The following is a 24,042-nucleotide window of genomic DNA, read 5'->3' on the forward strand; positions in this document are numbered from 1 at the left end:
AAAAAAGCATTTATTACATGATTCTGTTATTTTAATATTGCACACACACATACGCACATATACAGGTTGAAAAAAAGACTGCAAAGGTGTACGCAAAAGGTTAACAGTAGTAACATTTGGAGGTAATACTTTCAGTCTCTTCTTCAGATCTTTCAATATTGTCCAAATTTTTTTAAACAATGTGCATATATTAATTTTATCAGAAGATAAAAAAATAAAATTCCTGTTTTTATCACGTACTATCATCTTCAAACCTCTTTTGCATCAACGATGTTCAAACCAAAGGCGCTTGTGAACTAAATGAAAATTTAGAACTACCTTGAGTGACACTGAGAACACAGTGTACTTTTCCATTTCTGACAGATCTTTTTAAAAATTGTGTTACTTTTAAATTTGACTCTGAAGTTCATAAATAAGTCTACAGTTTTCAAGAAAGCATAATTTGTAGCCAATATACCTATGTACTGAATTTATAAAAAAAAAAACACCATTACCTTTTTCTTGACTAAAGTTTCAATAAACTTGATAGCTCTAACATTGGAAATATACTTTGCTAATTACACACAAATATTCACAAATACAAAATCACTGATAAAGTATATGAGTCCTGCTTATTTTTTAAAAAAATCTTTCTCTACCAAATAGTTTTTCTAAACTTAAAAATATTAGGATAAAAAAACTATAGAATCAATTTCAGAACCTTTATAAGTAGAAGTCACTACTTAAAACTGACTATAGTCTCTCAGGATATAAGTGTACTTCAAAGACACATCACTGTCCTGCAGTACTTGCTTTTAGGGTTCCTTCTATTTCAAATCTTCTAACAAGCCTAAGCAGTTTATGCATGAAAAAAAAAGTGACTTTTGAGGGTCACAAAAATGGCATATTGAAAAATGGATTATGAAAAGATATTGCGTGACGACCGACGGTATTGTGCTGAATGGAGTAAGTCAGATAAAGACAAATGTCATGATTTCACATACATGTGGAATCTAAAGAACAAAATAAACAACAACAACAACAACAACAGAAACAAACTCATAGATACAGAGAACATTTTGAGGGCTACTAGATGGGAGGTAGTTGGGGGTTCAATGAAAAAGGGCAAAAGGATTAAGAAGTACAAATGGATGGTTACAAAATAGTCATGGAGATATAAAGTGTAGCATAAGGAATATAGTCAATAATATTATAATAAATATTTAAGGGGCAGAGGGTACTGGATTTATTGGAATGATCATTCTGTGAGTCATATAGATCTCCAATCACTATGCTATACAACTGAAACTCATATATTATTATATGCCGATTATAATTGCAAAAACTCATTGAACTGTAAATATGAGCAAATAATTGTCTATTTCGATTAAGCTGTAAAAAAAAGGAAAAAAAAAGGATCATAATCCATGCTGTCTTCTAAATCCTTCTGAATTAGTTTATTAAAATTGCCAAAGTCTTACAACTTTTAAAATGAATTCTCATATGAATTAAATGCATTTGAGCAGGTCATAGTGTAGAGATGAGTGTTATTTACTTTGCATAAAAGGAATAAATCCATTTAGTATATAAATTAGGGAGAAAAAACAGAAAAGCAGTAATCTAAAAATAAAATGACCAATATAACAACCAAATACACTTGGAGAGACAATTTCTTTAATTATAACAATCTTGATGCTGCTTCAGACAAGTTTTAGACTTTCCCTGCCCTACTCTGCTAACAAACACATATGTAATGAAGCCACAGCTGTTGAAAAGGACTATTAAAGGATTGATACCACAAACAATACTGTACAGATATACTATGGAGCCAGTTTCAAAAAACTATATTTTAAAAATAATAAGCAACAAAATTTTACAATTAAATACAATCAGAGAGAAAATAGCAAAAGGAAAAAAGAGTTCTGTTTAAACAGTGTAAAAGTCAATTTGAACTTTCTGGGAGATAACAAAAGTTCTGATCTCTTCAGTACTAGGTACAGCAGTGACAGGAGCTAAAGAGTGAGTAAAGCCAAGTGCTGTCTCAAGCACAGGCCTCTCAGGAATCTAGATGTAAAGGATGGCTTCAGCTATAGCCATATCCAGCCACTGAAATGGGGTTCTGTAAGGAGGCCACAAGCCCAGACAATGAAAGAACCCCAGTAACCAAAAGAAGAAAGGAGGAATTCCCTGATGACGAACACAGAGACATGCCACTGCCCCTTACATCTTGTCATATAATGCAAATTCATCTGTTTGACAAATTAATGTATAGCTATATAAAAAAGAGGGAGCAGTTTACTGCCAAATTACTCATGAGATGCCAAATGTAATGTAAAAACACGTGGGAGACCACTCTGGGGCCCTGAACTCATTAACCCTAAACTTTTCCAATCTTATGGTCCGTGTTTCCTGCAAAGGCCAGAACCAGAGACCATGGAAATAGTCCTCAAGAGGAGGAATAATAAAGCTTGGGTTTCAGTCTTAGTTTTACACATCGACCCTGAACCTCTCCCTGTTTTAAAGAGCCCCATTGATGGCCAAATTTGATGAAATCTGCTTCAAAATGACGATTCAATTCCTAATGAGCCTATTTCTACAGGGTGATTTCCTAACTGTTAAAACTTATATAAAAGAAGGTGAGAGGACGAGAATAGCTACTAATACGGAAATCCTAAGCACATTAAAAGAGTTATACTTTCGGTCCAAAATCATATATCCACATGAACTATTTGCCTTATACCCAGAAAGAAATTAGTTACTTATAGGCCTAGCCCCTCAAATATTAACAATCCAACATACTATCATAGTGATTCTTAAATCAGACAATAATGAGAAAACAATGACAGCTTACCTTACAGAAGGAATTTGTGAACATTTCTGTTAGAGGCTGTGAAACAGCTAGATGTGTATCTTCTGGGCTGATTTTAAAAACCGTCTCCAAGCACTGAATTGCAACTTGAAATAAATTTTAATAGTGAAAAAAAAATTAGCAACCTAAAAAATGAAACTTTTTTTTTTTTTTGGTAGAAATCTGTACTCTTGCAATCTGTGGTAATTCAGCATTTATGATCACAGACTAGAAAACCAAATGGTTCAGCTGAATGGAGATTTCTGTTTATAGACCAGCTATTGAGGGAAGACAACTTGATTTCTTATTCCTCACTTAAAGAAAAATGTTACCGAGAATATAATTTCTTAATATATATATTACATTACATCATGTTCTTGTTGAAGAAAGTCACTGAGAGCAACTTACTCCCCAGTACCAATATCTGATTAACCACCAATGTCCTAATGCCTGGAATAAAACTAAAAAATATTTATCTTTTATTTTTAATGTGAGAAATAGAATTCTCAACATGATTAAAAATGGTAATAGAAACAATCTCTGGCACATAGGAAGCACTAAATATTAATCCTGGTATACTTACTTATGTGAAGATAGGTTGACTTTTAAAAATTCATTCATGCAAATTTACCAGGTACCCATGTGCAAGGTGCTATTCTAAGGTAGTAGAGATACAAACAGTTAACAGACAAAAATCACTATCCATTTAATAACTAAATATAAGCTTACATTTAATAGAAGGAGGCAAACACAGTAAGTAAAATACATATCATGTTAAGTGGTGATAGGTGCCTCATCTACATTTGTATGGCTAGGATATAGACTGGGTGAGAAGACACATGGGAGATTATGCTAGAAAGGAGGTCTGTAGGTGGATAACAAGGCACCTTAAATAACATTATTTAAAGATGTGAATTTATGCAATGGGCAAATGGAGAGCCATTAGAGAATTTAGTTTAGGAGGATAACATAACTGGATTTGTGTTCAGAACTAAAAAGTCTGGTAGGATTAGAGAGGGAAGGAAGCTGAGGGAGAAAATGGAAGCGGAAAACCAGCGGGTTCCTATTTAAATGATCTAAACAAACAAAGAGTCTGAACTAGGGTGATAACAGTGAAGAAAGCATGTCCCGTCCTCTCTATAAGTACCCATTGAGGAGAAGAGGCAGGGTCATGTAGTGCTCTTGTTTGAAAAAGAATTCTCTCCTTGCTCCACAAGATGAGAATGTAGCCAAAATCTCCAGTGCACTTCCAGATGGTGTTGCATATTCACTTACATGTGTGTATGTCTTTTCACAGATATATTATGTATTAATTGTGGCACTGAGAAAATTATGTCATAGAAGAAACATTATTACTTTTACTATCCACACAACAATTCTCAGAAAAAAAGAACTTAGTTGCATAAGCAACTAAGTTACCAACTGCAAAAAGTCAGAGTCTTTTAGATAGAAAATAATCTGTTTACTTATCCTTCATTCTCTCCCTTTCTATTCCTGCCAAGCAGTTGTTCTTATACTTCAGTTGTACTTGCATTAAAAATATTGGGCCACAAGAAAATAGGGTCTTATTGCCATTTAGACAATTTAGTTAATTTAGTTAATTATAATAACATTTAGTTAATTACAATAACAATAATAATAATAAATAATGTATACATAGAGAGCTATATATTTATTCTTGATTAACATCTTTCTTCCCATATCAGATTAGTCATTTCCTTTCCTGTGCCATGTAGCTTATATATGTTTCCATTATTGTACTTATCATACTATATTATATGCACTTAAATTTCTGTCTCCCACATTAGACTGTCTCCTTGAATATAAAGCCTACATCTTATTCATCTTTGACTTTAATAGAGTCTGGCAAATAGTAGATGCTCAATACATTTAATCTACTTCTTTGTTTACAGCGTAAGTAATAATTTAATTTCAGAAGAAATAAAAACAATAAAATCTGTGGAACAATTCTCTCCAAAAAAAACAGTCATTCACAGCCACATGAAAGATGGATAGAACCCAACCAGGCCCTTAATCAAAACCAGAGTATGACATTTCAGAGCTAAACACCAATGGAACACCTACTAAACACCATAAGCTAAACACTTATGGTGAAGAGTTCATATGGTGACTGTGAGAGATTTTTCTATTCTATCTTGCTGAGCAATCCAATCCAACTACTTTATTTCTGCTGCCACTAACCTTAGAACACAGACATGGCACACACTCAACACAATTAAGTATCATTAAAGGAGATGGCTGTTTTGTTTTGTTTTAAACACAATTGCTTGGGTTTTGTTAAAAACCACTTTACTAAAGTATGGTTAATCAATAAAAAGCTGTACATATTTAATGTATACAACTCAATGAATTTGGGGATAAGTATACATCCATGAAACCATGGCCAAAGACATCCATCACCTCCCAAAGTTTCTACTCGCCTCTTTTTTATTGTGTGGGGGAGCAGTAGATAAGAACACTTAACATAAGACCTAACCTCTCAGCAAAATTTAGCTATATAACACAAAATTGTTAGCTATAGGCACTGTGCTGAATAGTTGGTCTCCAGAATTTATTTATATTGCATAATTGAAACTTTGTGCCCTTTGACCATCACCTCCCCATTTCCTCTTCTCTCCAGCCCCGGCAACCACCATTCTATTCTCTGCTTCAATGAGTTTGACTATTTTAGATTCTACATATAAGTAAACACAATTTTTCGATAAGTAAACCTAGTTGCCAAAATGTTTATTCTAGTCTTCCTCAGTAACTCATGTTTAGAGACACATATGGTTTAGTGAGCAAAGCCACCACAGCCTTGGAACTCAAGATTATCTCATTATCATTATTAATAATCCAGCCACACACAAAAAAAAAATTTAAAAGCCTGAGTGCAATAATTTATCTTATTTTTACCTCAAGATTATGATTTATGAAACAGGGATTATCACATTTGATCCTCCTTTCATGAGTCTATACTCAGGAATAAGTCATAAAAATCCAAAGAAATAGTATATATAATTACTGTTCTACTTTAACACTAAATAATATGTCCATTTGATACTGACGAGGACAAGTGAAGAATCTCTTCAATAATACCATGTCCTATCTGTATAGTACATTATTCAAAAGCTTTCATATGTATGTACCTGCTATCGCTGATTCTAATTCTCTTAACAAATCCCTTTGATGGAGAGAAGGCACATAGCTCCACCCAATAAACTTAGAAACTAAGATACAGACCAACTAAGTGATATGCACAGAATCACTTGATTCAATTCATCAATTCAATATTTATTGGGCACCTACCATGTATTGGATACTTTTCTAGATACTTCGGACACACCAGTGAATTTAACAAAAAAAGTCTCTGACCTTTGGGGCTGACATTCTAGTGGAGGATGGAGAGGTAGACTATAAACAATAAACAAGTAGAACAGGGGAAGGAGGATGGGAGTGTGGGGAGTAGAGCAGGGAAGCAGGCTGCAATTAAATAGAGTGTTCAGCGTATGCCTCATTCAGAAAAGAGATTTGACAAAGACCTGAAGGAGATGGGAGTATTTCCATTATCTGGAAGAAGAACATTCTGGCAGAGAAAACAACTAGAGTAAAAGCCCATAGGAAAGAGAATTTGGTGCATGCTGAGAAAGTGAAAGAGAGTCTGTGAACTATAAATCACAGAAGTCCAAATTATATAGAGTCTTTATACAATGAATAAGTAACATGAAGAGTCACTGCAAGATTTTAAGCAGAGAAATGACAGAATCTGACATACTCTGAAAAGATCACTGGTGGCTGTGTTGAGAATAGTCAACAAAGTGGCAAAGATAGCAGCAGAGAGACCAGTTAGAGGCTATCGCAGTAAAACAGATGAGAAATATTTAGTTCTATCCAGGGGTGATATCAGTGGAGTGGGGAAGAAGTGGTCAAACTCTATACATATTTTAGAGGTACAGCCAACAAGATTTACTGAACAACTACATGCAGAGTCTGAGAGAAAGAGAAGAGTCCAGAATGATGTGAAAGTTTTGGGCCTGAGCAACTGAAAAGATAGAGTTGCCATCAACTGAGATAGGACAGTTGTGGACAGAACAGAGTTTGGGTGGGAGGATCAGGATTTTGGTTTTGGAAATGTTGAATGTGAGGTACCTATGAGACATACAGGTGGAGATATCTAGTAGGCAGTTAGATATAGAAGTCTGGAGTTCAGAAGAAATGCCTGGGCTGAAAGTATATATCTGAGAGATGTCGGCATATAAATAAAGAACATTTCAGGCCATGAAGCTGAATGATATCACCAAAAAAAAGTAGGTGTAGATCATGAAGAGAAGAAGATTAAGCACTGGACCCTGGGCACTCTGAGTCAGGGAAAAGAGAAACCAGCAAAGGAGACAGAGAAGGAGCAAATGATGAGATAAGAAGAAAACCATGAGCGTATGAGGTATTCTGGAAGCCAAATGAATAAAGTATATGAGGGGGAAAGGATGAGAGAGCAATCAGCAACTTTATCGATGGTAGCTGATCGGATGAAGACTGAGAACTGACCATTAATAAATAACACAGAAATGACTGATGACCTTGATAAGAACAATACAGGTGGAGAGATGGTAGCAAAAGCCTGCCTGGAGTGGGTTTAAGAAAGGAGAGGAGAGGAATTGGAGAAAGCAAGTACAGACAACTCATTCAAAGAGTTTTCCTACAAAGAGAGACAAAAAAAAAAAAAAAATTAGGCAGTAGTTCAGGGGGCACAAGGATAGTATGCCAAGAGTAAGTATTTGTTGTTGCTTTTTTTAAGAAGCGAGAAATAATATAAAGTTTATATTGTGATGGGAATGATCCATTGAAAGTGAAAATTTGCTGATATAAGATGAGGGTAGAATAACCAGAGTTATACCCTGAAGTAGGTATGACATGATGGGATCCAGCGTGCCAGTAGAAGGGTTCCATTTAGAAAGGACAATGGTAGTTTATCTATGGTGTCTTTGTCTGTTTGGGCTGCTATAACAGAATGCCATAGCCTGGGTGGCTTATAAACAACAGAAATTTACTTCTCATATTTCTGGAGTCTGGGAAGTCCAAGCTCAAGGTGCCAGCAGGTTTGATGTCTGGCAAGGATCCATTTTCTGGTTCATAGATGGCACCTTCTCCCTGTGACCCCTCATATGGTAGAAGGAGTGAAGGAGCTCTCTGGTACTTCCTTTATAAGGTAACCAATCACAATCATGAGGGCCCACCTCCTAATACCATCACACTGGGCATTAGACTTTAACATATGAGTTTGGGGAGAATGCGAATATCTAGTCCATAGCACAAGATAATAGTTAGGCAGACAGGCAGGCACAGTATGTGAGTATCGATGCTGGTAGGTGGGTAGATGGGGCAGAGAGAGTCTGTGGAAGTTGTTTTCTTATTACTTCGATTTCCTTGGTGCAGCAGGCAGCAAGGCATTCATCTAAAAGTGAGTACAAGGAAGGAGATTTGGGATTTGAGAAGACATGAGAAAGTGTTAAAGTGGTCATCTAGGAGAGCAAAAGTATGACCTTATAACAGAGAATGCGATTGCCAGACAGCATTAAAGGTCCCCGTGAGGCTTATGGTCAGTCATGAATTTAAAGTGGGACCAGACAAGAAAGTACGTGTTTTGCTCCATCTACATACATATTTACATAGATAGGGGCAAAGTGTAAATGAAGAACTGGATTTAAATAAGGTTGGGTTTTGCAAGAAAGGGCGGGGTATACAAGGGTGTAATTATAATGTCTGACCATGGAATTTAAACTGGGTAAGGAGAGGGGTGTGAAAAGGTAAGGAGTCAAGAGATTGGAGGTATTAGTAGGGTGGAATTGGTCAAGGAGGGATTCTAAAGAGCATGAGCTGGAAAGACTGGCAAGAGTGGTCAGGAAGTGAAACATTTAAGATAGAGATTACGGAGACGGTGCAGTTTGTATAATGACAAGGTCTAGGCAAGAGTTTCTCAGCCTCGGCACTACTGACATTTTGGACTAGCTCATTTTTTGTTGTTGAGGGCCGTCCTGTGCATTGTAGTATGTTTAGCAGCATATATGGCCTCAAACCACTAGATGCTAGTAATACCAGCCCCCTAGCTGTGACAATCAAAAATGTCTCCAGACATTGCAAAATCACTCTGAGTTGAGAACCACTGGTCTAGGGTCTGACCAAGGGAGTGAATGGCTGAAATCATTGAGGAAAGAAGTTCAAGAAACTGAGAGCCAAGGGAACTGGAAGAATCATCTATGAGTATTTTGCAATTGCTAAGAATTAAGACAGGAGTAGTGCTAGAGAGTGTGACAGTGAGCAGGAGCCACAATAGTCAAAACATGAAGTAGTTGTCAGTATAACAATTAGGAGGAGTGGGTGACTAAGGAGAAGGCTCAAAGCTGATAATATCTCAGCTCATCATAGTAGTGAAGCTGGTACTAGAACTTAGACTCATTTTCTAAGGCTTTTTTAAATGTCTAGAAGGTGGGCAGACATCTCCACATGATTTCATAGTCAATAAAATTAGACTCACAGAGTCAAAAAATAGGGATTGGTCAAAAACAATTGGCACCATTTCTGCATGCCATATATAACAAACAGCTGAAAGCACATATTTTTGGCTGAATACCATTCTAAATATAGGACATAACATCTTGGTTTTTAAAAATCTCTGAATTTTCCTTCTGGCCCTTAAAAGTATAATACTGTCTTTGATTAGAAAAGAAACATCTTTTATTAAATGATTGCATTTATCTGTTTGCTACAGAGCAGCCATAACGAACATCCTCCTTAAATAACCAGTCACTTTTACTTTCACATTGTCTAACCATTAAGCAGAACAAAAGACCTAATATTAAATAGACTGATTAGAATCTTCTCCAACTGTGTGTCGCCTGCTTCTCTCACTGCCACTAGATTAGAAGCAGTTTTAGAGCAAATGTCCAACTTTCATCCCTCCCTCCTAAAAGCATATTCACAAAGGTTGTGCTTGTTGAAATTAATAGATGTGTCCTCTTTATAGGAGAAACAACTTTAAGATGGGAAATTCAAATTGTACTATTATTTATTAATTTCTCCCAAATGCTCTCTTTCATTGCAATAATGAAGTCTTTAGGCCTTAAGGAAGGTAGGCTCACTGAACCGCCACAAGTGCATCTACAGAATTCTATCTTGCTGGGGTTATAATGAATGTAAATTTTATAATGCATGATCTCAAAGCAGAAAAGATGGTGTCAATGAAACACATGATGCTATCTATCATCCAACTTCTGCTCAACTTTACAGATTACCGAATCTATTAGGTATAGCCCACATAAGACAAGGGTGAAATCCTATTTTAAGTCCCCGAATAGGAGGTAGTCAGAGCTTAATAGTGATATAATTATTAGACTTTTACATAGTACTTTTATGATGACTAAGGTATTTTCATATATTGATTCTCAACTGGATGCCTTCCTGTTAGGAAGAAGAAACAAGATCTTCAAATAAAAATCAGGATTTAAATCTCAGCTCTGTTCATTAATCTGGTTTCACTTACTTATCTGCTAAATGGGGATAATACTAACAACATTCACTATGAAGAAAAAACTCCCTACAATATGAATAGCATAGTTCTAATACATAATAGCTGTTCAATAAATGAACAATAGTCCTCTTATATTGTTGTTAATTGAAACAAACAAAACAAGCCTCAGAGAATGGAAACACGATACCTTATAGTTAAGTCTCTCTTCTTGAAAGATCAAAAAAATTTTTGATTTTGTTATAATAGATCACAAAATCAGACTTATAACTATTTTAGTCTTTATTTATAATCATAACACAAATGAACAAAAGACCAGGTACCTACCTTCCAAACTTTCTTGTTCATCTGAAGTATAAGCATCCATCTGACTCTGCTCCCGTAAGAAACGAATAACTGCATAAACTAGGTGCTTCACAGATGACATTTTAAAAGCTTAAGCACTTTTCCTGGATAAGAAAAAGAGAAACACTGAACTAAGTTATTTTAAAGAATAGGTCAGAAAGGTTATAAATTACATTAAAATTAAGGGTAGGGGGAGGTTGAAGAAGGTAAAGAGGGTCAAAAATATGGTGATGGAAGGAACTAAACTTTGGGTGATGAGCACACAATGCAATACATACATGATGTATTATAGATATTATATACTTAAAAATTACATAATCTTATTAACCAATTGTCACCCCAATAAATTTAATCAAAAAAATTTTTAAGTGTAAAGCAAAAACTAAAACCTCAATTACCTTCATGTCTTTCTATTTTTAGAATTAGGAGAGCACAAAGTGTTCTTATGGTAATGTATTACATATTTTCATTTATACCCAGTAGTCTTAGATTATATTAAAACTTGCGAAAGTAAAAATTTTCTTAAAACATGTACAACATAAGCTTAGACTCTCACTGAAAATCTCACTTTATCTTAACAGTGTGCAGATAGAGATAAGGATAGGGTTATAGATACAGATATAGAAATCCCCAAAAGGCCTCAGTAAGAAATTGAAGGAGATTTCATACTGCTGACTCAGAAGCTGATCTATCTACACTGAGCATCTTCCTCTATTTCATGAGATTTTTTAAAATGTATGCGTAGTTTAAATTCCACCTACTTTTGCAGGCTGAGACAGTTATTTGATGAGTAAATATATTAACGAAAGGTTGTTCGACCAGTGTCATTCTTAATAAAAACGGCATTTCTATTTAATCATCAGACATGTCAGGAAATCACTGCCTAAATCGATGGACACTATAAACCGACCAGTGCTCTCTGCAGTAGAGGTGCTCTCGATGACACGCTGGAAGCTCCCGGACATGTTCATTCACATGGAATACTATCGCATCCAAACAGTGGCGCAGGGCCAGCAGGCATTAATGGCTTATTTCCACTAAATCGCATCATCCATCTGCTCCCCAGTTTCCCTAATTCAAAGCCTGGGTGTGGTATCCACCACTAGGATGTTTACTATTTATGTGTTTATTTTAAAGGCAAGCCCAGCCTCTAAGCCATGGGGTCGCAAGTACTAAATAAGGCCCCAGGCAGAAGCTGGAAAAAAAAAAAAAAAAAATGGGGGAAAAGGGGAGGCAGAGGGGAAATGGAGATGTCCAACCTCCTCTACGCTTCTCCCCTTAGCTCCGCACCCAGAGCACATCGACCTCCTCCTTCCCCACTTCGGTACCCGGGCCTCGCCTCCGACCTGACGGGTACTGCTGAGGGTGCGTGGTGCAGGCCCCATTGGAGGCGGCAGGAGATGCATGCACCCTTCCCAGACAGAAGCCCCTTACCAGGCAAGAGGACTCAAGACGGTGGCAGCGGGCCCGCGGGCGTCGGTAAACGGAACCTCTCGTCCCCTGGTCCTCAGGGCTTGAGCCTGGTTCCCGATCGCAGTACGGCCAGCGGTGGCCCGAACTTCCTCGGCCTCCAGGCCACCGCTGTCCCTCAGCCCACCCGGCTGGGCGCTCTACTCTCGGCAGCTGGGTCTCGCCGGAACCGCCCCAGGGGCGGTGCAGGACGCGAGGGGCGGGGAGAGGGGCGGGGCTGAAGTAGAAGCAGGCGTGTGGCCGTCGCACGTGGGAGGTCGCTGGCTGGACCCGCTGCTTCCTCCACCGCCGCCGCCGCAGCTGCGGTTCCCTCCTGGGCTAGGCTGCCTCACGGCTCGCTGGCGCCCCGCCTCCGCCTCCCCCAAACCCGAGGACAACGCGCCCGCCGCTGCCGCCTCTCGGCTCTCCCATGATCACCCAGTGCCTTTCGGCTGTGCGAGGCCTGCACAGGTACCTCCCCACGCGCGTGTTAACCTTGACCGTGGGCAGGGCGGGGTCTTCTGCCGCGGCGGTGCCGTGCGCCCCGGCCCAGCGCTCCCGACCACACCCCTAAGACGCTCCTGGGACTCTCCCTCCTCGCGACATGCAGGGTCTACTACCCTGAGGGATACCTGGCGCGGGAACCTGCGGGCCCCCCTTTCCCTCCTCCGCTCCCTCTGGAGGGCATCCATTCCCCTTTGTTTGGAACTGCCTCAGCTGCAGTGAGCGAGACTGGTCACAGGCCCTGCCCAAGAGGAATGTAGAAAGATGGTCCAGATAAGAAAATCGTTTGTCTTTCGCTCCCATCCAGAACTGCAGATCCGTCATTAAAAGTGCCACAGCTGTACTCTGGAATAACAACAATTCTCGTTTGCCCCTCACACACATAGCATACTAATCATTTAGCATCCACACAAGGTAAAACCGCTGTGGTTTTGCTGATTTCCGTCCATGCTTTCTAACATCCTTTTTATTTACCTTTTCCCCGTAAACATTCAGCCTCTGTCGGGGCAAATTGACTTGGCCCAAAATGGAGGAAATAATTGCTTGGACACGGTTTGGGGCAGCCTCAGATGATCTTTTGGATTGCTTCCTAGCTTCTTAACCCCACCCTCTGCAACAGACCAGTAGCAAGACGGTGAGAGAATTAAATTCTTTGCACAGATCCACTAAATGGAGTGGTTTTTCAGAAACAATGCCGCTACCACCTCCATTCCCACATCTAGCCTTGAACTGTAAGTCTGAATGAAGATCCAACAGAAAAAAGGAAATGTGTGTTTCTTTCTAAGAAGATACTTATAAAACTACTTTGGGACATATCGGCATTTAGGTTTTTAGCAGTTTTATCTTGTACATTGCCACTTATCTGTGTGGAGCTTTGTGTTGCTCAGCCCTTATAATTAAGGTGCACCCAGTGGACAATAGTCATGGTAAAGAGTTAATGTAAAGACCGTATTTCAAGCTGTCCTTTTAGTCTGAAGGCTTCAAGTGGTATAGCTGTCAAATGAAGCTATACCAACAAATGAAGATAATGTAGTTGGAGAAGAGAATAAATTTCTCAAACTTTTGTCTCGGGACCACTTAACTTCTCAAAACTTACTCAGGACCAAGAGCTTCTCTTTAAGAGTTATATCTTTCTATATTTCCCATATTAGAAATGAAAACTAGGAGATTTTTTAAGTATTTATTAGTTTATTTTAAAAATAGTAATAGACTCACTGCATGGATAAATAAAATTTTTAATGAAAAATAACTATTTTTCAAAACTCTTCCCCCCAAAATGAGAAGAGTGGCATTGTGGGTTTTCTTTTTTAGCTTTTTAAAAATTGTGTTAAAATATACATAACATAAAATTTACCATTTTAATCATTTTTAAGTGCACATCGCTAATATTAAGTACCTTGTTGTGCAATCATTACCACTATGTCTCTCCAGAACTCTTTCATCATCCCATACTGAAATTCTATACCCATTAAACAGTAACTTCTCATTATCTCCTAGTCCCTGGTAACCAGTATTCTTTTTGTCTCTAGGGTTTTGACTATTTTTAAGTGCCTCATACACTATTTGCTCTTTTTTGACTGGTTTATTTCACTTAACATAATGTTTTTAAGGGTCATATGTCAGAATTTCCTTTTTAATGCTGAATAATATTCCATTGTATGTATATACCACATTTTGTTTGTCCATTCATCTGTCCATGGACATTTGGGTTATTTTCACATTTTGGCTATTTTGAATAATGCTGCTGTGATCATTGGTGTGCACATATCTTTTGAGTTGCTACTTTCAATTCTTTGGGATATATACCTAGAAGTGGAATTACTAGATCATACGATAATTGTTTGTTTAATTTTTTGAGGAAACACTATACCGTTTCACAGAAGCTATGCCATTTTACATTCCCAGCAGCAATGCACAAAGATTCCAGTTTCTCTACATCTTCACCAGCACTTGTTTTCTGGGTTTTTGTTTGTTTGTTTCTTTTTTTATAAGAAGCATCCTACGAGTGGCACTAGTTTGCACTTTTCAAAACAAATGTGTGACTTAATGGGAGACAGCTGGATTCTTACATCTGCTTCTGCATTTAATGTATTGCATTGTTTTGTTTTGACTTAAGAGATAACGAAAATCCTACTTTTCATTTATATGTAGTAGGAAAAAGGAATGTTTTAGTAGCTTTTCTTAGATAATCATGGATATTCTTTGATAGCCCACTGAAGTTTGACAAGTAGTAATTTTTTAAAGGTTAGTTGCAATGTGGAATATGAAACTATATATGGACTTTCTTTACTCCGTTATGTTAAAATCCATGGATCTGTCTTACACTGTGAATGGATTTGCTACTCATGCATAATTTTATAATATCAAATATGGTCATTTAGAAAATAGTGGTTCACTGTGTAAAACAGTTCTTCCTAATTTTGACACATTCCGCTATATAATATCAAACAATCATATTCCTTTATTAGCATCATCCATCATCATAAAAGTCCTCAAGTATTAGGATGCTGGCAAGTTCAAAGTGGCATATTCAATTTTTCAAAATTCTAATTTTCATTTGAAAGCTCAAATTTTATCATTGGTAACAAATACTATCAGTTGTTTTCTTCAAAGTGACAGATTCACTTTGTTAACATTTTTGAGAGAATTTCTGCCAAACACTGAAGCCTGAATAACCATAGTTTGTCAGTCGTTTTTTGCAAGTACAAATAGCATTCCATGAAAAAAAAGCAGCTATTCGGCTCACAATTCAGTTGCACAAGTGCTTTTGATTTGGACAACCAAATCCTCTGGAAAACCATTGTACTCAGAAAGCAGAAGTGCTTTATGCATGCTTTGTCACACATGTGTATTCAGTGATTGAGATTTAATAAAATTAATCATTTTTTTTCATCAAGGACATTCTAAAATGAAATCAGCGTTATTTTTAGCATGAGGGAGTGTCAGTGAACAATATAATGGCTTTTAGGGCAGTTTGGTGCCACTGCCTCAATTTGTTCTAAGGTGCCAACAATTTTATTTACCATTGTTTTTCATCAGCAGTGCAAATGTCACCTAAGTAAAAATGGTAAATAATGTCATAGTATTCTTATGAAGTACTTTTAACCTTGGAATAGTCTCAAGGACACCTCCCTATACCTCATACCCCAAGGATTACAGATGATATTTTGAGAACTACTGATATGTTATTCAGATTCTTTGTTTATGCATAGAAGAAAATAAATATATGAAAAGCTATGTAATTATCTTCTTAAAAGCTGGCAGTCTACCATTAATATATCAACTATTTTGTTACCTAAGGGCATATATTGCAGTTAATCAACATATACAGCAGTAGTAGTCATTAACGTGAGGCACTTGTGAATGAATCACAGAATCTCTTTGTTTCCAAATCTGTATACTCCAAAAGGACATGGAAGGCCCTCTGTGTTCTCTTGATATATTTTTCCTGTTTCCTCTGACACTTGGTAATTCATTTCTGTGTTATAAGAGCAACTAGGTTTTTGCTTAACTGACTTATGATATCTCTTGGGTTTTCCTGTTGGCAGAGCTGCTGTACCCTTTTCAAAGCCAGCTTAGCAGCCAGGGTCATTGATATAAGTATGAAGCCAATTTTTTGAGAATAAGTAGACCAGGAATCTGGAGATCGGACTAGGGTTGCTATAAAACTAACCTTATGACCTTAAGTAAATCTCTCAATCTCTTGGATCTCCCTCGAGTTCCTTATTTTGTAAAATAAAAAGGACTAGACTAAATGATATCTAAGATTTCTTTCAATTCTTGTTGCCATAGCAATTAAACTGCTACCTCAGCCAGATTGCACAGCATAAAAGCCAAGCAAAATCTAATGTATATTGTAGAATGAAGAATGCATGGCATGGTTAAAAAAACAACTGAGAAGGATGATTCAACAGTAGCTATAATAGCCCTAGTTTCCTATTTCAATTTAAAAAAGAAGGTTGGATGTTTAAAATTATGACTGCAATAAATGGTCTTTATGGAAAACTTAGAAAATATTGACAAGCAAAAAAAAACACATACAGTCCACCCATCCAGAAGAACCAATTGTTAACAGCTTCCAAAATCTTTTCTACATATAGACATATTTTATTTACAAATATGAGATTATACCATACTTATTATAATTTTTATGTAATAGAAACATCCTGGAGATGTGTGATAATTAATCTCTACTTTTAGACATGTCAACTATTTCCAACTTAATGCTATTAATAACAGTGCTTAAATAAACATTCTTGCTATTAAGTCTTTTTGCAAATCCTTAATTATTTCCTTAGTGTAAATTATTAACAGTAGAATTTGTACATTATAGGGCATGCATATCTTTCAAGCCATTGGTACTTACTATCAAAAAGTTTTTTACCAAATTATACTCTCACCAGCAGAGTATATAAATGCTAGTTTCCTACACCTTTACCAACACTGAGCATTTTAATATTTTTTATCCTTCCCAGTTTGATAAATGGAAACTTCTCTTATTGTAATTTGCATTTACTTACATTTTTTGAGGGTTTATTTGGTGAGTATAATTCCCTAACAGAAATTCAGGACTTGTCATCTAGAGATCAAAAAATTTGTTAATATTCTTTTTTTTTTTTAAGTTTATCTGGGTAACATCGGTTAATACAATTATATAATTTTCAGCTGTACATTATAATTTGACATCTGTATATTCTATTGTGTGTTTACCACCCAAAGTCTAGTTTCCTTCAGCTACCATATATTTGATCCCCTTTACCCACTTCACCCTCCCTCTACACCCCTATATTTAACCCCCTTTAACCATCTATCCTTCCTCCCCGACCCTCTACCCTCTGGTGACCACTAGTCTGTAGTCCATGTCCATGAGTCTCGTTCGTTTGTCCAGTTCATTTGTTGCTTTTAGGTTTATATCCCACTTATAAGTGATATCATGTGATTTTCAACTTTTTCCGTCTGGCTTATTTTGCTTAGCATGATTATCTCAAGGTCCATCCATGTTGTCTCAAATGGCAGTGTTTCATCTCTTATGGCTGAGTAATATTCTATTGTATGTACGTACCACAGCTTCTTTAGCCAGTCATCTATTGTAGGACACTTTGGTTGCTTCCATGTCCTGGCCACCGTGAATAATGCTGCTAATGAATATTGGTGTGCAAATACCTTTTTGGATATGGGTTTTCAAGTCTTTAGAGTAAATACCCAGTAGAGGAATTTCTGGATCATATGGTAGATCAATTCTTAGTTTTTTGAGGAACTTCCATACTGTTTTCCATAGTGGCTATACCAATTTACAGTCCCACCAGCAGCGTAGGAGGGTTTCTTTTTCTTTGTACTTTCTCCAACATTTGTTATTACTTATACTGTTGATGATAGCTATTCTAACAGGTATGAGATGGTATCTCATTATGGTTTTGATTTGCATTTCCCTAATAGCTAGCGATATTGAGCATCTTTTCATATATTTCTTGGCCATTTGTATGTCCTCTAGGGAGAAGTGTCTGTTCAGGACCTCTGCCCATTTTTTGATTGGATCATTTGTTTTTTTATGTTATTGAGTCGTATGAGTTCTTTATATATTTTGGTTATTAGGCCCTTATTGGAGGCATTGCTTGCAAATATATTTTCCCATTCAGATGGTTGTCTCTTTACCTTTTTGACAGTTTCTTTTGCTGAGCAGAAGCGTTTGTGTTTGATGTAGTCCCATTCATTTATTTTTGCTTTTACTTCCTTTGCTTTTTAGGTCAAATTCATAAAATCTTTAAGTCCAAGGTCTTTGAGTTTAGTTCCTATGTTTTCTTCTATGCATTGTATTGTTTCAGGTTTTATATTCAGGTCCTTAATCCATTTTGAGTTAATTCTGGTGTGTGGTGATAGAAAATAGTCTAGTTTCATTCTTTTGCAGGTGGCTTTCCAGTTTTCCCAGCACCATTTTTTGAAGAGGCTTTCCTTTCTCCACTGTATGTTTTTGGCTTTTTTGTAAAAAATTTTTTGCTCATATATATATGGGTTTACTTCTGGACCCTCGATTCTGTTATACTGGTCCATGTGTCTGTTTTGGTGCCAATACCATGCCGTTTTGATTACTATCACTTTGTAGTATAATTTCAAGTTGGGCAGAGTGATACCTCCAGCCTAGTTCTTTTTTCTCAGGATACCTTTGGCAATTCGAGGTCTTTTGTGTTTCCATATAAATCTGATGATTTTTTGTTTTATTTCTTTAAAAAATGCCAATGAGATTTTGATGGGAATTGCATTAAATCTGTATAATGCTTTAAGTAATAAGCTCATTTTAAATATGTTGATTCTTCCAATCCAAGAACACGGAATATCTTTCCATTTCTTTGTATCTTCTTCGATTTCTTTCTTTTAATAGAGTCTTATAGTTTTCATTATATAGGTCCTTCACATGTTTCGTTAGATTTATTCCTAGGTATTTTATTCTTTTGTTGCAATTGCAAAAGGAATTATTTTTTCCACTTCTTTTTCTGACACTTCATTATTAGACTATAGGAACGTTGATTTTTGAACGTTGATTTTGTATCCAGAGAATTTACTATATTTGCTCATTGTTTCTACTAGTGTTCTTGTGGAGTCTTTAGGGTTTTCTATATAGAGAATCATGTCATCCGCAAATAGTGACAGTTTGACTTCTTTGTTTCCTATTTGGATGCCTTTTATATCTTTCTCTTGTCTAATTGCACTCCCTACAACATCCAATGTTATATTGAATAAGAATGTCGATAGCGGACAGCCTTGCCTTGGTCCTTTTCTTAGAGGGAAGGTTTTTAGTTTTTCACCATTAAGTATAATGTTGGCTGAGGATTTGTCATATATGGCCTTTATTATGTTAAGGTACTTTCCTTCTATACCGATTTTGTTAAGGGTTTTGATCATAAATGGGTGCTGTATCTTGTCAAAGGCTTTTTCTACATCTATTGATATGATAATATGATTCTTATTTTTTAATTTGTTTATGTAGTGTATCATATTAATCGATTTGTGTATGTTGAACCATCCCTCTGCCTCTGGGATGAAGTTAACTTGATCATGGTGTACAATCTTTTTAATATGTTGCTGTATTCGGTTTGCTAGTATCTTATTTAGGATTTTTGTATCTGTGTTCATGAGAGATATTGGTCTGTAGTTTTCTTTTCTTGTGTTATCTTCACCGGGTTGTGGAATCAGGGAAATATTGACCTCATAAATTGAGTTGGGAAGTATTGCCTCCTATTCAATTTTTTGAAAGAGTTTGAGGAGAATAGGTATTAAATATTCTTTGAATGTTTGGTGGAATTCACTAATGAAGCCCTCTGGTCCTGGACTTTTCCTTTTTGGTAGGTTTTTAATGATTGTTTCAATTTCCATACTGCTGATTGGTCTATTTAGATTTTCCAGTTCTTCTTGATTCAGTCTAGGAGGATTGTATTTTCCATTTCTTCTAGGTTGTTAAATTTGGCATTATATGCTTTTTCATAGTATTCTTGTATGGTCCTTTGTATTTCTGCGATATCAGTCCTAATTTTCCCTCTTTCATCCCTGATTTTGTTCATTTGTGTCCTTTCTCTTTTTTCTTTAGTGAGAACTTTCCTCTTATGATCGCTTTCGCCATGTCCCAAAAGTTTTGATATGTTGTACTGTCATTATCATTCATTTCCATGTATCTCTTGATCTCTCTTTTTATTTATTCTCTGACCCAGTTATTCTTCAGTAGCATGTTGTTTAATCTCCATGTATTTGTGGTTCTTCCTGATTTCTTTCTGCAGTTGATCTCTAATTTCAAAGCATTATGATCAGAGAATATGGTTGGTATGATTTCAACCCTCTTATATTTGTTGAAGCTATCCCTGTGTCCCAGTATGTGGTCGATTCTTGAGAATGTTCCGTGTGCACTAGAGAAGAATGTATAAGCAGCTGTTTTGGGATAGAAGGCTCTGTAAATGTCAATTATGTCCAATTGGTCTAATATGTCATTTAAGGATGTTATTTTCCATTGATTTTCTGTTTGGATGATCTGTCGATCTCCGACAGTGGGATATTTAGGTCCCCTACTACAATAGTGTTTTGGTCTGTTTCTCCATTTAGTTCTGTTAGTAATTGCTTTACATATTTCAGGGCTCCCTCATTGGGAGCATAGATGTTAATAAGTGTTATGTCTTCTTGGTGTTTGATTCCCTTTATCATTATGAAGTGTCCCTCAGTATCTTTCTTTACCTTTTTTATTTGAAGTCTATTTCGTCTGGTATTAGTACCGCTACTCCTGCTGTTCTCTGAATGCCATTTCCTTGAAATATTTTCCACCCTTTCACTTTGTGTCTATATTTGTCTTTGGAGTTGAGATGTGTCTCCTGGAGGCAGCGTATGGTTGAGTTTTGTTTTTTGATCCATTCTGCAACTCTGTGTCTTTCTCTTGGTGAGTTCAGTCCATTTATAGTTAGGGCGATGATTGAAATATGAAGTCTTCTTATAGCCATTTTATCTTTTGCTTTCCGGTAGCTCAGTATTTCCATTGCTTCCTTGTCCTTGTGTTTCTGTTTTCTTTATTTTGGTTGGCTTTTGTGGGTTTTCCCTCTGGTTCTTCTTGTTTTATATTATATACTTCAGTTCTGAATCTTTGGTGTGTGGTTACCATTATGAATATGTAAAGGATAGTTATATATATACAGTCACCTATTTTCTTCTGCGCATGCCTTATCTCCATTCCCCTTTGTGAATTTGGATCTTTGAATCCTCCCCTTTTCAGTTATTGTTATCTTAATTTGTCCTTATGTATGCTGAACATTCATTACTATCATGTTATAACAATTCTCTTCTTATTGAATCTTTTAATGCCCTGCTTTTAGTAAGGATTGCACTCATCTGTTTCTATTTGCCTGAGAGTCATTTTACTCCTAATTTTTTTTTTTTGTCACTTTGGTTTAGGTGAGCTGACCCCTTTCAGTATTTCCTGTAGTGCAGGCCTCATACTGGAGAATTCCCTCAATTTTTGTATGTTTGGAAAGGTCTTAATTTCTTCATATCCAAAGGAGAGCTTAACTGCATGCATTATTCTAGGCTGGTAGTTCCTTTCACTTAATAGTTTAAATGTTTGATTCCATTCCTTTCTGGCTTTTAAGGTTTGTACTGAGAAGTCTCAAGATAATCTAATGGGTTTTCCTTTATAAGTTACTGTTTTCTTCTCTCTGAGAATTCTCTTTGTCATTGATTTTTGATAATTTTAATACAATGTGTCTTGGTAAAGGCCTTTTTGGGTTGAGATAATTGGGTGTGCTGTTGACTTCTTGAATTCCAAGCTCCAGTTCATTCTATAGATTTGGGAAATTTTCATCAACTATTTGTCTGAAAATGCTTTCTAGTCCCTGCTCCCTTTCCTCACCTTCGATAATGCTCATTATTCTTATGTTTCCTCTCTTGATAGTATCGGCTAGTTCTTGAATTTCTCTTTCATTATTTTTTCATTCCTCAGTTTCTCTCTTCTTCCTTCTGATTTATTTCTAGATTTCTGTCTTTGATATTACTGATCCTTTCTTCCACTTGGTCGACCCTATTTCCCAAGCTTGCTATTTATTTTTCAACTCTTGCAGTGTGTTCTTCATCTCCAGAAGTTCTATTTGGTTCTTTCTGAGGGTTTCGATCTCCTTGCTCTGCTCATCTAGTTGTTTTTTTAATTTTTGAAATTGTCGATATGATTCATTTCAGAATTCACTAAGTTTTTTTCAGAAGTACCGTCCTGAATTCTCTGTCATTTAAGTTGCATATTTCTATGTCTGTAAGTTTATTTTCTGGAGATTTTTCTCTTTCTTTCTTTCTGAGATGCCTTGTCTCCTTGGTTGTTCATGGTGTTTAATGGACTATTTCTCTACTGGGCATTAATAGAAATGTATTCTGCTGTTTTTCAGAAAGAAGATTTATTATATAAAGGTCTGTCTTTAGCCTGCTACCAAGAAGGCGCTTTTCTTTTGGCTTCCAGTAGGTGGCTTCTAAACCTTTTGGATCCTTGCTTTATATAATGCCTTAAAAATGCCTTTTTTTTTCTGATAGATAGTTAATCACGCTCGCTACCCTCAGTTTCAGTTCCTGTCAGTGTTAGCAACAGTTTTGGTAGTGTTTGCTCAGATTCCCTTGGGGCTCGGTGGTGATTGGTCTCAGAGGATTTGGGGGGGGAGGGGCCCTTTGGGTTGAGGAATGGGGACTGTAACACAGCCTCAGTTTTGCAACTGTGAACGGTAAAAATCAACTGTTTTTCTGCCATCCAGCTTCTTTGCCTTCTGCCTTGATGACTAGGCTCTGCCTCTGGCCAGCCACAGGGAGCTCACAGCTTTCCTAGGCAGGCTGTTGAGGGAACTCACCTCTCCTTCTCCCCTCCACCTCCTCCTACAGGGAGCTCTGGCGACTGTGAGAGGCAGCTCTTTATTTCTCCCAATCTACCGCCCAACACCCCGGTTTCTGACCTGTGGTAGCTCTTATGCACAGATCCCATGCTCAGACATCCTGGTGTGCAGTTTGGGTGTTTTTTGTTGAGTTTTAGATGTTCAGCTTATTGTTTCAAGGGGAGAGATCTGGGGATGTCTCTCACTCTGCCATGTTTCCAAAGATTCTCTTGTTAATATTTCTAATGTGAGAATTTATTCATATGAGAAGTCTTAGAAAGTGAGACAAATTAAAATTACAGTTTTTCATAAATTTAAGAATGTTTATGTATCTGACTGTAATTAAATAAAGTTGAGATTGCCCCCCCAATCCAGTAAATAGAAGCCCCAAATTTTAGGACAACAGTGGTAGAAAAAAATGTAAGACTAATAAAAGGATTTAAGTTTTAAGTATCAAAGGCTAGAGTGAAATTATTTGTAAAAATGAATTTTAACAGTTATAAAGGAAGACTTGGTTTTGTTTTGTCCTTTACCCCAGGTTTTAAACAGAAATATCCTGGTTCTTTCTCAAATTTAAATATTATCACCTCTTTTGTTAAGACAAAGCATAGAACTTTTATGGGGAGAAACACCTTGATTAAAATATGAAGAACCAAGGAAATTGTTGTTTATTGGGTACAGATGTATATGCCAACCTCTGCGTTAGAAAGGCACATGGTATAATAGACTAGACTAGGCTATAGTAATCTTGAGCCAGCTTACCTAAATTTGAATGCTGGCTCTGCCACAGACTAGCCCTGTGATCTCAGGCAAAGTTATTTAACTTCTCTGTACTCAATAGTAAATTGGAAATTGATTAGCTGATTTCTTCATTTACCAAAGATTTATTGAGTGTCTATTATGTTCCAAACAGTATTCTAGGTTTAGAGCTACATTAATGAACAAAACAGCCATAAGTCATGGAGCTTACATTCTAGTGGGAGAGGAAAATGTAGAGTATGCTCAATGAGGAAATGTGCTAAGGA

At 36.7% G+C, this 24,042-nt stretch overlaps 2 protein-coding genes across 8 annotated transcripts in view; one reads left to right on the top strand and one right to left on the bottom strand.

Annotated features, from left to right (window-relative positions):
* The window catches only part of SGTB (small glutamine rich tetratricopeptide repeat co-chaperone beta), a 42,419-nt gene extending 29,275 nt beyond the window's left edge, over positions 1-13,144 (bottom strand). Inside the window, exons 1-3 of one of the 3 annotated variants that reach the window (XM_039870074.1) lie at positions 12,129-12,258; positions 10,677-10,798; positions 2,831-2,934 (exon numbers count right to left, since the gene is read on the bottom strand). In XM_039870074.1, the coding sequence (XP_039726008.1) occupies positions 2,831-2,934; positions 10,677-10,776 (204 nt within the window). In that variant the 5' untranslated portion in view covers positions 10,777-10,798; positions 12,129-12,258. Of the gene's footprint in view, positions 1-2,830; positions 2,935-3,410; positions 3,485-10,676; positions 10,799-12,128; positions 12,259-13,121 lie in introns of those variants that run through there. The other 2 variants (XM_039870073.1, XM_039870076.1) reach the window with 2 other exon arrangements.
* NLN (neurolysin) overlaps positions 12,389-24,042 on the top strand; it is an 80,829-nt gene continuing 69,175 nt past the window's right edge. For 3 of the 5 annotated variants that reach the window (XM_039870057.1, XM_039870058.1, XM_039870061.1), the window contains exon 1: positions 13,302-13,378. In XM_039870057.1, coding sequence (XP_039725991.1) covers positions 13,317-13,378 — 62 coding nt within the window. In that variant the 5' untranslated portion in view covers positions 13,302-13,316. Of the gene's footprint in view, positions 12,615-13,142; positions 13,282-13,301; positions 13,379-24,042 lie in introns of those variants that run through there. The other 2 variants (XM_039870060.1, XM_039870059.1) reach the window with 2 other exon arrangements.

This window comes from Pteropus medius, unplaced genomic scaffold (genome assembly GCF_902729225.1).
Source record: "Pteropus medius unplaced genomic scaffold, Ma_sr-lr_union100, whole genome shotgun sequence".
Classification (NCBI taxonomy): Eukaryota; Metazoa; Chordata; class Mammalia; order Chiroptera; family Pteropodidae; genus Pteropus; species Pteropus medius.